General features: G+C 46.7%; 1 protein-coding gene across 3 annotated transcripts in view; it reads left to right on the top strand.

Moving 5' to 3' along the window:
* The window catches only part of TNR (tenascin R), a 496,875-nt gene that overhangs the window by 422,234 nt on the left and 60,626 nt on the right, over positions 1-14,015 (top strand). For all 3 annotated transcript variants that reach the window (XM_024976261.1, XM_024976262.1, NM_001205928.3), the window contains one exon: positions 2,540-2,725. In XM_024976261.1, the coding sequence (XP_024832029.1) occupies positions 2,540-2,725 (186 nt within the window). The remainder of the gene's footprint in view (positions 1-2,539; positions 2,726-14,015) is intronic.

Raw genomic sequence — 14,015 nt, 5'->3', positions numbered from 1 at the left:
TGAGGGGCTGAGGTTTGAATCAAGACCTAAGTGACCTCATGGGGGCTTCCCAGGTGGCTCGGTGGTAAAGAATCTGCCTGACAGACTCGGCTTCAATCCCCTGGAGGAAGAAATGGCAACCCACTCCGGTATTCTTGCCTGGGAAATCCCATAGACAGAGGAGCCTGGTGGGTTATAGTCCATGGGGTTGCCAAAGAATCAGACATGACTTAGTGACTAAACACCAACAGCAAAGTGACCTCAGCCATGTGAGGGTCTGGGAAGAGCATTCTCTGCAAAAGAAGCAGTCAGTGCAGAGCCCAGAGGTGAGAATAAGCTTGAATGAGTCAGGAGTAGGAAAAAGGCAGTGCAGCTGGAGCACAATGAATAAGGGAAGAATGAGATGCCACCGGAGAAGCAGGCAGGGCCAGACCATGCCGAGCCCTGTGGGCCACCTTGAAGTTCAGTTCAGTCACTCAGTCGTGTCCAGCTTTTTGCGACCCCGTGGACTACAGCATGCCAGGCTTCCCTGTCCATCACCAACTAATGATGGGCTACCATTAGGAGCTTGAAATAGGAAGCAATGGAAAATTTTCAGGCGAAGTGCTTGATTTAATTTATGTTTCAAGTTGAGAGTCCACAGTCCCAGCCCCTCCCCAGGGCCTCCACTGGGCATCTGATTTTGCCTTGCTCCTGGCTTGCTGGTGTGTTGTAGAGACTAGCCCAGCTCCCACTTGCCAGGGGGCCCTTCAGCTGGCCCTCCTGGAGGTCAGGCTCCAAGACCTAGAGGGAGCAAATCATTTCACTCCAGCCTAGTCCTAAGACACCTGCCTTACCCAGTTCTCATTCCCAGGATTGATCTCTTTGGGGATCACTGACATTGGAAATGTCCGGTCCCTTCAGAAGAAACACTGCTGCCTGTCCACAGGGCATAGACCCTAAGGCCCCAAAATGCAGAAAAGAAAACCATAGTTTACCATTTCCAAAAAAACTACAGTCTACCATTTCCAAGGTCTTTAGTTGTGAAGAGCAGTAGGTAAATAGGAGACTCAACCTGGACCCTAAGTGATTTTTTTTTTTTTTTGCTCCAGTTCCATTCAGAACACACCCCCAAGCCCCACCCAGTCGTTTGCCAGCCTCTCTTCCCCCACACCCCTCCCCATTGCCAGAAAGATTGAGGGATGTGAGATTTAGAGACCTGTAGTCCAGAGCATTCCTCCCACATGCCCCTCTACTTAAGCTCCTCTCACCATACAATTGCTGGAGAAATTACACACACAGCTCGTGCAGAATGCACGGTTTCCCGCATGCCAAACCCACACTGAGTAAGGAAACATTTCTCAGAAAAATAAGCTGCAGAGGCATAAATCTGCTAAGAGATTCACCCAATTTACATCCCTAAACAGAACACTTCTCACTCTGCAGCAGCTGCGCTCAGACTGATTCACAACATCCCATCTTCCGAAAGAACAATCGGTGGAGACTTGCCTGGCATTTACAAAGTAAAACAGTCCACTTGAGGTTTTCCCAGAACAAATGGCTGGTCCACTCCAAAGTTAAATTCAAGTCTCAAAGTCAAGACCTATTTAGAACTTTTTAAGTGGCAGTTTGTCAAGACAGCACCTTTTTACCCTGTAAGTTGTTTTATGTTGTTTCTGCCCAAATAAGCCTGCCAGAATGACCAGTCCTGGGAGAGAGAACCAGCCCCCCACAGTTGAGGGAGAGACCCCAATGCCAGAGGTCTTTTCATTACTGTGGAGTTCTTGGAACTCCAAGGAGCAGGCATGGGGGTGCCAGGTTGTTAGACCTCAGGGAGAATTGTGGAAGCACCAGTAAGTCAACCCAGGGTTTAGACACCTAATTTTGTACCAGTCCCCAAACTGTACACTTCCACATGCATTGTCTCATCTTTACAACTAGAAAAGCAGTATTCTTAGCCCATCTTACAGATGTAACCATCAAGGCCCAGCCAGAAGAAGGCTTGCCTATGGCCCCATTACATTTAGAATTAGAAGTGGAGGTCAAACTGAGACCTGACTCCAGAGCTGACTGATTTCCACTATATCACATCCCGTCTCTCTGTACAAACCTTTCAGCATGTCTATGCAAGTAAATCCAAGGGAAGACATCTTATACTTCAAAATCTTGCAACCAATCCTCTGTTTTGCTGCTTGGTGATCAAATTTGAAATTACACTCTTTCATCTCAATTGAGTGCCATCTCTGATTTCCTCCTTCCGGGAATTCCCTTAGTCTCAGGCTTAAGATACTAACTAGTTCATTTTTCAATTTCTAGAACACCACTAGAACTTCTGAATGGGAATGGGGAATGTGTAAAGTGTATTGATGTCTAACTACCAAATAAAACTCTCCAGCCTGCCCATGGAATCTGTCATGGCCAACCTGGCAGACCAAAAGCTAAGGGGCAACCCCTGGGGTTCACTCAAACAAAAGGCAGAGGGTGAGATGTGGGCTGTCACTGCAAAGCCTATTCAAGTTCAAGATGCATGGCAAATGCACATTATCCTGTGTGATGTTGGTGATGTCTTTTTTTTTTTAAGAGATTGATGCCCCCAAGAACCTGCGGGTTGGTTCCCGCACAGCAACCAGCCTTGAGCTCGAGTGGGACAACAGTGAAGCAGAGGTTCAGGAGTACAAGGTTGAGTACAGCACCTTGGCGGGCGAGCAGTACCATGAGCTGCTGGTCCCCAAAACCATCGGACCAACCAGCAGAGCCACACTCACCGGTGAGTAAGCCCTGGCTCCTGGGGGCACGGCAGTTCCTGAGCTCCTCCCAGCCCTCTTCCCAGCGCTGCATGCCCACATCCAACCGTTGCCAAATCCCTCTGATATAATCCACCAAGTACCTATGGCATGTATCTACTGTTCTCCATCGCACTGCCATCCCCTGGTGTAAGCTACTATCACTTCTTGTCTCCACCACTGCAATAACCCCCCATTCTCTCCTGGCCCCTCCACTGTCCTCTTCACTCCATCGGTGATCTTTTCAAAGAACATTTCTAACTATGCCATCCTATTGTGCATCCATTTCAAGGACTTCAATTGCTTTTGTGATAAACTCCAAACCCTCCCATGGCCTTGGTTTCCCTACCATCTTCTCCAGTCTTTTCCATCTCCCGTATCTCCTGGTGCTCCCAGTGTTCCAGGCCCACAGGCCTACTTTTTTTAGTTCCTCAAACACTCTCCTGCCCCAGGGCTTGGCACATGCCATTCCCTCTGCTTATCAGGCTCTCTCCCCCCACAACTCGCTTCACCTCATGATGGCAGCTTCCCTTCCAGCTCTCAGTTCACCTGTCACTTCTCTGGAACCCTGGCTGGTTCCTAGGTGAGGTCAGGTCATCCTGCCTGGCAATGTCATCTTGCTGATGACCCCTCACCTCACAGCACTTCTCAAGTTATCCTTGTGCGCTTGTGGGTATGATTATTGGGTTGTTGATCTCCAGCTTAGACTGAAGCTCTGTGAAAGGGGGCTCATGTCTGGTTTTGATCACCATGATTCCCCAGCATCTAGCACAACATCTAGCACTTCCTAGGTCCTGGATAAGTGGTGAATGAATGGATAAATGCATGCATGAATGAATGAGAACAACTGCACACAAGCTACAAGAAGCCAGTGATAAGCTGATAAATTAAGAGCCTGGTCATGCCTTCTGCACCCTGTAAAGCGTGTGAGTGAGGAGTTGTTGAAAGGTCTTAAATAGATGATGCAGTGCAGATCTGTACAGCTACAGTGGAGATCAGACAGGAGGCGGGCAAGGTCAGAGGCAGACAGTGGTCAGGAGGCTGTTTGGAGTCAGGGAGAGATAATGGTGGAGTGAACTAACACGATGCTCCAGGTCACCATGGTGCTTGTCTGGGGAGCATTCTGTGTCCCCATGTGGATGTGGAGCCCAGCTAGTGCTCTTCCTGGGCCTTAGACACACCCATCCAGGAAAACCTACCTCTAGGCTTTGCTGAAAGGTAGATGGCTGGAAATGGGGGTACAGTTTTTAGATGGAGACTGTACAAAACAGCTATGGACCAGAGGCCGGTGGTGTGCTGACAGAGACTTTGTTTATCCTGTGTCTTGGCTTCTCGCAAAAGCATTTGTCATCTCGATAGACCAGGGATCCACAGCAAAGACTGCGTAGAGTAAACAAGGGCAGGATAATCAAAGCTGTTTTCCTCCTGAACTGAAATCCCAGACTGCCTTGCCAAATGAGGCTAGTTAAAGTAAATATAATAAATGCTTTTTCCAGACAGACGTACTCCTGAAAACACAGAAAAGAGATGGAAAGATATGCTGACCAAGCAGGTTAATGGGGGTGAATTAAACATAGCAGGAACAGACCAGCTGGCATAGGGCCTTTCCAGAGAGCTGGAGACATTCACAAAAATTAAGCTAAACAAAAAAACCTGCAATGATACAAGAGGGAACTGGTTCTAGGCACAGCGTATCCCTGCCCAGAGCCGCAGGCTGCTTTGGCAATTACCAGCTTTACAAAGATGATGGCTTGATGTTCGGATGGAGGATACGCTATAAAATCATGGGATATAGAGAAGAATTCACTCACATCCTAGTTATTATTTCCCATTAGTGGAAAAAAAGAAGATTCTACATTCATTGGTCATCTGTTATCCCAGGGAGCTTCACATAGTTTTAGCTTATTTCATCTTCACAACAACAAGACTCACGAGGGACATGAGAACGAAAATATTGCCTGCCATATCAGTCAACTAAGGTGCCATCAGCCATCGCATTACAGCCGCCCCAGTCATCATCCCCATTTTACAGATAAGGAAACTGAGGCTCAGAGAGTTTGGAAACTTGCCCGTGTCCCCAAAACTACCAAGGGAGCCATGAAAGGCAGTTGTGAAGCCTAGTCAAAAGCTCCCATCCATTTCACAGCTGCTCTTACTAAAGAAGCGACAGCAAAGGAAGGGTCAAATTTTAAATGTTGCAGACTTCCAAGGAATGGGAAGATTATTATCGAGGAGTGAACTCAGAGATATTGGTTTTTTTATTTGAGTTGGGCTTATGAAATAAAACTATACATATATATTACATATAATTATCCCAGGGAGCTCACTGCTGGGAAGATTTATAAAGGCAAATAGCCTTATGTGATTTAAAAAGGGATTATAGGCATGTAAGGAAATCAAGTATGTCTGTACTTGCTGAGATGCCGATTACAAGGATCACTGGCGCTCTTACTGTGGTGTCTAGGGAAAGAGAAGGAAGGACCCTGCTGGAGGCAAGGCAAAAAGAGGGAGAAGTTTGATCCCAGCTCTTAATAGTTGTGTTTTCTCCCTCACTGTCCTACCTGGATGCTAAAAAGGAGAGTTTTTCAGCTCCCAAGACTTGTTTTGGGATTTTTTTGTTGTTGTTCTTGTTCAATTTGTTTGTTTTGGGTTCCCAGCAAGTTATTTGCTTGTATATATAAAACAGGACTCTGGGCACGGTGGGAAGGACAATTCCAGGCTCATCTGAAGCAATTCCTTCCTGGCCAGAAAGCGCAGGAAGGACTAGAAACTTCAGCTCTGCCTATCCCCACCCTCCCTATCCCTTAGTCAAAAACAACTGCAACCATAACAGAAGGTACCATCTCTCCTGCCCCATTTTATTTGAATGCTCAGTCCCATGGGACACGTTAAGAGCCAAGACTCTAAACTCTGTGTGTGTGTTAGTTGCACAGTCATATCCAACTCTTCGCAACCCATGGACTGTAGCCCACCAGGCTCCTCTGTCCATGGGATTCTCCAGCCAAGAATATTGGAGTGGGTAGCCATTCCCTTCTCCAGTGGATCTTCCCAACCCAGGGATTGAACCCAGGTCTCCTACATTACAGGCAAATTCTTTCCCATCTAAGCCACCAGGGAAGTCCTAAGACTCTACATCTAGGCTCAACTACATCCTGTGTGGTTTGGAGCCATTGATATGACCTTTCTAAGCTTCTGTTTCATCATATGTAAAAGGGGAATGTTGCCACCTGCCTCATAGCATTTGATGGGGCTTTAGTGAGATCATGAACTTAATGAATTTAAGGCCATTCTTCTAACATAGCAAAGTACTCAATACTCAGATGATGACAATGATGATGATGAATAAGGACACAGAGGAGGAGGTCTATGAGCTAAGAGATGGTTTGAATTGACACCCTGTATAAGTACGGCACAGAGCAGATTCCCAGCTTCTCAAAGTGGGGTGTGTGGGGGGACCTGTGGCAATGGGCAGAATCCTCTCCACCTAGATCTATAGAATCAGAGTCTGCATTTTAAAAGCTCCTTGGGGATCTGTGTGCACATTAATGGGCAAGAAGCACCAAGTTTGAGCATGGCTTCTTCTTTTTTTTTTTAGATTACCAAATTTTCATCACTGCCTTTTTATGTTTTATTAATTTTTATTGGAGTATAGTTGCTTTATAATGTTGTGTTACTTTCTACTGTATAGCAAAGTGAACCAGCTTTATGTAAAGGAATGGATAAAGAATATGTGGTGCATATAACAATGGACTATTACTCAGCCATAAAAAGGAATACCTAGAGCATGGCTTTTGAAATCGCCCACTTAGGCTTGAGACCAACTTCATTGATGTGTGTCTTTGGCAAATTGCTTCAATTTCTGTGTTTCTGCTTCCTGGCCCGAAGGACATCAGGTCTACCTCACAGGTTGTTTTGAGGATTCAATGAAATCATATTTATTTATGTATCTGAGCACTGGCACATAACAAACATTCAGTAGTAATTTAACCTTTTATAGTTTTTAATCCCTACAAAGCTCAGCCTGGGTCCCTTGCAACCTGGCCTCTGCCAGGCACAAGTTCACACGCCCTTTATTCTCAGAGTTAGGTGACTCCAAGTCCCTCAAGTTCTATGGCACCTGTACTGGATATTCTTTGCAGAAGCCCTGGTCTCTGCAGCCACCTCGTACCCCTTTACTGTGGAACACAGGCCCTTCCTGACCCCAGGGCTCAAAGTCACACAGAGACCTCACAGCACCTCCCCACCCCACCCCACCTCCCCCATCATATAACCGCCTCCCCCCACCCCCACTTTGCAATGCAGAGGCCAGGCTGGGGCACAGAATACCAAAACTTTCTTCTCCATTGGTCTCTACAGGCGATGCCCAGGAGTATGGATTTGTTTCTCAGCGACAGACTCCATGACTACAATGATTTTTCTCTCTGCTCTGGTAGCTTCTATATCTTTAATGATAAGTCTTTTTTTGTAGGCTCAGCCTCTCAGCCTGGGGGCTTCCCAGGTGGCACTAGTGATAAAGAACCCGCCTGCCAGTGCAGGAGACATAAGAAATGGGGGTTCGATCCCTGGGTTGGGAAGACCCCCTGGAGGAGGGCATGGCAACCCACTCTAGTATTCTTGCCTAGAGAATCCCATGGACAGAGGAGCCTGGCAGGCTACAGTCCAAGGGGTCGCAAAGAGTCAAACACACCTGAGGCTACTTAGCACTCACGCACTCAGCCTGGGCCACGTCTGCTTGGCCTGTGTTCCATACCTGGAGTCCCAAAGGGGTCCCTGAGTGTTATATAGGCTCACCACTCACTGACTTCCCTCTAGGTTAGATCTGGCAGCAGGTACCAGGGACTGGCACCACCACTGTTTTCTGTAAAGCAGTGACAAACCATAAACCATACAGAAAACTCCTAGTGGAGGGAGAGTGGGAGGAAGTGAGGAAGTGGGGGTGGGGAAGGAAGGAGATCCTCATTGTTTGAATGGACTTTGTTTAAAAAAACAAAACAACAACAATAAAACCCTGCCTGAGATCGATGCAGATTATATGCAGATTATAAACACTGCTCTGGCCTGTGTCTGAGGGGACTCTATACCCTGCGCTCTGAAGAGCCTGTGGCTGCAGTGTTCTGTGGACAGGGGAAGGGGGTGTCTTCAGCCATGAAGAGTCTTGCCTGGTCGCCCTCAGGAACAGGAGCCCACATTTGAGGACCCCTGTGGTCAGGAGAAGGGCGAAAGGAGCTGGCCCGTAGGGCCAAGTGAGCCCTAGGCTGTAACCCAGCTCTGGGGACCTGGCTGTCACCTCGTCTCCATGGGGCAGCCCCTGAACACCTCTTGATGGCACCTCCTCACCAGCTGCCTCTGCATGGCAACCACCTGGATCTCCAGTCCACAAGCTGCTAATCAGAAAAATCATCCACAGGGTTAGGAAATCCAGGGGCTTAGAGATTCCTACAGACCTCATGGTGTAACACCAGACCGCAAGAAAACAAAGACCTGCAGCCAGCCACACACGACATCCTCACACACTCACACACATACAAACACACCAGTACAGGGCTGATGTCTACAAGCATGCCCCAGTCAGCCCTACGAGTTGCCGCCCTCCAGGCTTCTGGTGGCTGGGGAAAGAAAAGCGAGGCCTCGACCAGAGCCCACTTTGTTTCCTTGGGGCCCCAGTGGAGGTCTCGTGGTGAGAAGAAGGGCTCCTAGAGGTGCTTGTCCACAGGAGGACTTTCCACGGAGAAACCCAAGACCCCCTTAAAGGAGTCCAGCTGGCAAATCAGTGCCGATGGAGGCACTTGATGTTCACTTCATCCTGTCTGCACTCCCTGACATGCCAGGGCACAGGCCCCAGACCCAGCGCCAGACCTTCAACACCCTGCAGGCTCTTCTGGGGAGGAGGAGCTGGGCAATGGGCCTGGGGCCGGGGCCAGATGGTGCTCAACCTACTTTGGGCGAAGTCACAGTGACCCCAAGTGGTCACTTTGGTAAGGCACCCTCTGAGCATGGCTCCAACTCCCAGGGGCTGCAGAGACCCAAACAGAAGAAAGGACAGAAAGAGCGGAGGCTTCCACGCGGTCCTCACAGCTGGCGCCTCCGGGCCTCTGCTCCCTATTTGCACTAAGGGGCTGATACGAGGGGACCAGGAGTCAAGCCAGGTGGGAATTTTTCTGTTTCTGCTTTGACTTCTTCAGCAGGGAATGCTTGTTTACAGCAAAGACCCACAGGTGGGATGTTCTTGTAGGACAGAGGGTGATGACCCATGTTCCTCATTAATCCCACTGGCAACAAAAAAGCTGTATATGAGAACAGTCCTTGGTGATGATTTTCTGTTTCAAACATAAGTTTGTAGGACCAGTCCCTTCCTTAAGTCAGCATGGAGTCTTCTCTTGATGCTTGAACATCATCCACACCCTCAAATCAGGGAGGTGTCCTCCAAAGCCTTTCTCATTCAGGGAACCCTGGAGAAGCATCTACCATTCCCCTCAACAAGATCAGAAGGGGGAAGCCTGAGAGGTTAGGCCCAGAACAGCAAAAAGTAGATTGTTGCCTACCTGGCATGATTTCAGGGGTTCCCAGAAGATCCTCTGTCTCCAAATATCCCCCCATCCGTGAAACCATCTATGAAATCCCCTGCTGGAGATTTCCCTGTGAGAAGCCCTATATTGGGTCCTTGGTTTTCATGAATTCTTTTACCAGATACACATTTGCCTGTGTTATTCCCTCAGCCTGCAATGCCCTTTCCCCAACCAAATATCACCTGATCATTCAAACTCAGCTCAGATATTCTCTCATAGAAGTCTTCCCAGCATCACTGTTGCCCCTCCCATGCTGCTTCTACGCATTATACCTTTTTTCACTATACTACATACTGAATTAAAATATTAAAAAAAAAATCAAGTCGCTTGACACAAAGACCTAAGAGTATAGTAAGGAGACTAACAAGAAAACTAACAATAACAACATAGCAGCATGGTTGTTAGGAAAACTAAGAGAGTAACTGCGAACTCCCTGGGGAGGGTCCCTGGTTTGCCCCTCCCTTTAAAGGCAGATGTCTTTCTTTTCCTTTAAAGGTTTTGATTTTTAACATTTATTTACTTTTTACTGCACTGGGTCTTTGTTGCTGTGTGCAGGCTTTCTCTCGTTGCAGTGAGGGGGCTACTCTCGAGCTGCAGCACGCAGGCTTCCCACTGTGGTGGCTTCTCTTGGTGGGAGCACCTGCTCTAGGTGCGTGGGCTTCAGTAGTTGTGGCACACGGGCTTAGTGGTGCTATTTCAGTAGTTGTGGTACCCGGGGCATGTTGGATCTTCCCGGGTCAGGGATCAAACCCGCATCCCCTGTATTGGCAGGCGGATTCCTAACCACTGGACCACCAGGGAAGTCCAAAGGCAGACATCTTTTAATGCACTCAGTTCAGTTCAGTCCCTCAGTCATGTCAGACTCTTTGCGACCTCATGGACTGCAGCACACCAGGCTACCCTGTCCATCACCAACTCCCAGAGCTTACTCAGACTCATGTCTGTCCATAGAGTCGGTGATGCCATCCAACCATCTCATCCTTTGTCGTCCCCTTCTCCTCCTGCCCCCAATCTTTCCCAGCATCCGGGTCTTTTCAAATGAGTCAGTTCTTCACATCAGGCGGCCAAAGTATTGCAGTTTCAACTTCAGCATCAGTCCTTCCAATGAATATTCAGGACTGATTTCCTTTAGGATGGACTGGTTGGATCTCCTTGCAGTGCAAAGGCTCTCAAGAGTCTTCTCCAACACCACAGTTCAGAAGCATCAATTCTTAGGCACTCAGCTTTCTTTATAGTCCAACTCTCACATCCATACATGACTACTGGAAAAACCATAGCTTTGACTAGACAGACGTTTGTTGGCAAAGTAATGTCTCTGCTTTTTAATATGCTGTCTAGGTTGATGATAGCTTTTCCTCCAAGAAGCAAGCATCTTTTAATTTCATGGTTGCAGTCACCATCTGCAGTGACTTTGGAGCCCAAAAAAATAGTCTCTCACTGTTTCCATTGTTTCCCCATCTATTTGCCATGAAGTGATGGGACCAGATGCCATGATCTTAGTTTTCTGAATGTTGAGCTTTAAGCCAACTTTTTCACTCTCCTCTTTCATCAAGAGGCTCTTTAGTTCTTCTTCACTTTCTGCCATAAGGGTGGTGTCATCTGCATATCTGAGGTTATTGATATTTCTCCTGGCAATCTTGATTCCAGCTTGTGCTTCATCCAGCCCAGCATATCTCATGATGTACTCTGCATATAAATTAAATAAGCAGAGTGACAATATACAGCCTTGACGTACTCCTTTCCCGATTTGGAACCAGTCTGTTGTACCATGTCCAGTTCTAACTGTTGCTCCTTGACCTACATACAGATTTCTCAGGAGGCAGGTCAGGTGGTCTAGTATTCCCATCTCTTTAAGAATTTTCCATAGTTTGTTGTGACCCACACAGTCAAAGGCTTTGGCATAGTCACTAAAGCAGAAATAGATGTTTTTCTGGTATTCTCTTGCTTTTTTGATGATCTAACTGATGTTGTCAATTTGATCTCTGGTTCCTCTGCCTTTTCTAAATCCAATTTAAACATCTGGAAGTTCACAGTTCACGTACTGTTGAAGCCTGGCTTGGAGAATTTTGAGCATTACTTTGCTAGCGTGTGAGATAAGTGCAATTGTGTGGTAGTTTGAGCATTCTTTGGCATTGCCTTTCTTTAAGATTGGAATGAAAATTGACCTTTTCCTGTGGCCACTGCTGAGTTTTCCAAATTTGCTGGCATAATGAGTGCAGCACTTTCACAGCATCATCTTTTAGGATTTGAAATAGCTCAACTGGAATTCCATCACCTCCATTAGCTTTGTTTGTAGTGATGCTTCAGCGAACTAAATCCCCAACCCCAGTTTGGTAGGCTTGAACTTCACAGATATTCTGGAGATGAACCCAGGGATTTAGAGATGGAAAGGTTCCATATTTCTGAATGCCCATGTGAACCTAACCAAGCCTGCAGACCCCAGGAGTCTTATTCATGCTTTTGCTGGCAAGACACAGCAATCTCAGTTTCTTGGGCCTCCTTCTCCCACTACTTTCCTGCCAGCAGCAGGAAGCATGAAGAACAGGCCTCCTAGACAGAGGGAAGTGAGTCATCCTGCCTTTATCACCCACCCACGGTCCTTGCAGTGCAGGTGAGAATCTGCTCATTGAGCTAGTTGGGCTCATTGAGCTCACAATTAGAGCTAGTTGCTCTCTGGCTCTAATTAATCTCTTCCTGTTCACCATGTCCCATCCTGCCCACTGGAGAATTCCATATCTCCACCCCTCAACCTTTCCTAATCTTGGCTAGCTTTCAAGATTCAATTCAAGTCCCTTCTCTAGAAAAGTCTTCTCTGGCTACTCCAGCCCAGCCCATGCTGATTTCATCCCCACTCTGAAATTGTTTTCTTAGTTAGCTTCCCATGGAGTGGTACCAAATCACCTTCAAATTCCAATTTGCTTACTCCATTTTCCTCTCCCAGCCTGTAAGACTCTTAGGGACCATGCAGTGATGTATCAGAAAGAACAATGAACCTGGATTCCAAACCCTGTTTCATTGCGTATTACCATTGTGACCTTGGTTTGAGAAATGGACTTCTCCAGTCCTCTGTTTACCCATAAGTAATGCCCTCCCAGCAGAGTGGAAAATAAGATATCGTGTATGAATCTCTAAGAAACTAGTCAATCAATAATGGACCTCTTGGCTACCAGGCACTCAAAGTTCTCTTGATTTTTATCCCTCCTTTATTCCCTCTCTTTCTTTTTTATTATTCTTGTAGATTACCCAGTGCCTGCAGCTCAGTACTTGGTATATTCTTGTTATTCAGTCACTAAGTCATATCCAACTCTTTGAGACCCCATGGACTGCAGTGCACCAGGCTTCTCTGTCCTTTACTATCTCCTGGAGTTTGCTTAAACTCATTGAGTTAAACTCTGTTGAGTCCATGATGCCATCCAACCATTTCATCCTCTGTCCTCCCCTTCTTCTCTCCTTCAACCTTTCCCAGCATCAGGGTCTTTTCCAATGAGTCAGCTCTTTGCATCAGGTGACCAAAGTATTGGAGCTTCAGGTTCGGCATCAGTCCTTCCAGTGATATATTCAAGGTATATATGGGTGCTCAATAAGTAATGAATATCCTTTTCAGTACAGATTTCTTTGTATCTCTTTAAGGACAAGGGTGATTCCATTCAGCTCACCCTTGTATCAAGTACACAACCCTGTGCCCAGCACAAAGGAGACCATCAGTCATGTTTGCTGAGTGCATGAACTGTGTGCTTTGAGTGTTCAAAGAAGAATGGATATGCAGGGAAAGAGTTGAGGGAAGTGTCATCCCCTGAGTTGAACCAATGAAGTTCTATAAGAGATGGAAGAGTGGTGGTTTCCCATGGGATGAATTTTCTGAGCTAGTGTTAAAAAGAGAGCAGAGCCATTCATATGCTACTACTTGCAGGAGTTGGACAGAAAGATAAAGGGAGCATTGATAGACAGCAATGGGGTCTTTAAAAAGTGAGAAATCCCTAGGAGTCTTCCAAGTGCTGATATATAAGTGTACCTGCTATGCCTTGGGTATGCATTTCCTTTTCCAGCAGAAAGTGTATTTTACCTGCTGGCAAAGAGCAACAATTCACTTGCAGCACAGGAAGAAAGCTGCTGAAAATCAAAGAAAAGCAGCAGGCAGGAACCTATAAGCGAGTCCCATTTCCCCATCCCCTAGACAGAAAGCTTGGAAAAAGAGCACTTTAAATTCTACTCTACACTTTTCTGGGAGAAGATGATTCCGTTGTAAATTATTGAACATTTCATTTAAGCTTCATAAATAAGAAACTCAGATGAAAACGGTACATGTTGGATCCGTTTGGCAACATATAATTTCTGTCTTCCTTCCTCAATCTGTCACCCTTCATCTACGTCGGAAAATTTCTACTTCATTATAGGCAATTGAAGGTCTCAATCAGTTGTCTGAGAGTAGTTTATGTCCCAAAGGTAATCTAATTTCTCCAGCCAAGTATGTACCTGGGACTTGCGAACATACTGGTGGAGATAAATATGTGCTTTGAACAGATCTGGGGGTGTTGCAATAGCCCAACTCAATCCAGTGACAGGTACCAGCCCAGCCAGGGGCCAGCTCCTTGCTGACACCTGGACTCCCTAAATCCCTGGTTTCATCAGTGGGCTAAGCTTCAGCAAACTGACAACAGGTGTGCCAAGGACCAACCTGTATCTGTCTGGGGCACACCAAAAAATGACT

Source organism: Bos taurus, chromosome 16, assembly GCF_002263795.3.
Source record: "Bos taurus isolate L1 Dominette 01449 registration number 42190680 breed Hereford chromosome 16, ARS-UCD2.0, whole genome shotgun sequence".
Lineage (NCBI taxonomy): Eukaryota > Metazoa > Chordata > Mammalia > Artiodactyla > Bovidae > Bos > Bos taurus.
This window is presented reverse-complemented; position numbering and strand designations above follow the sequence as displayed.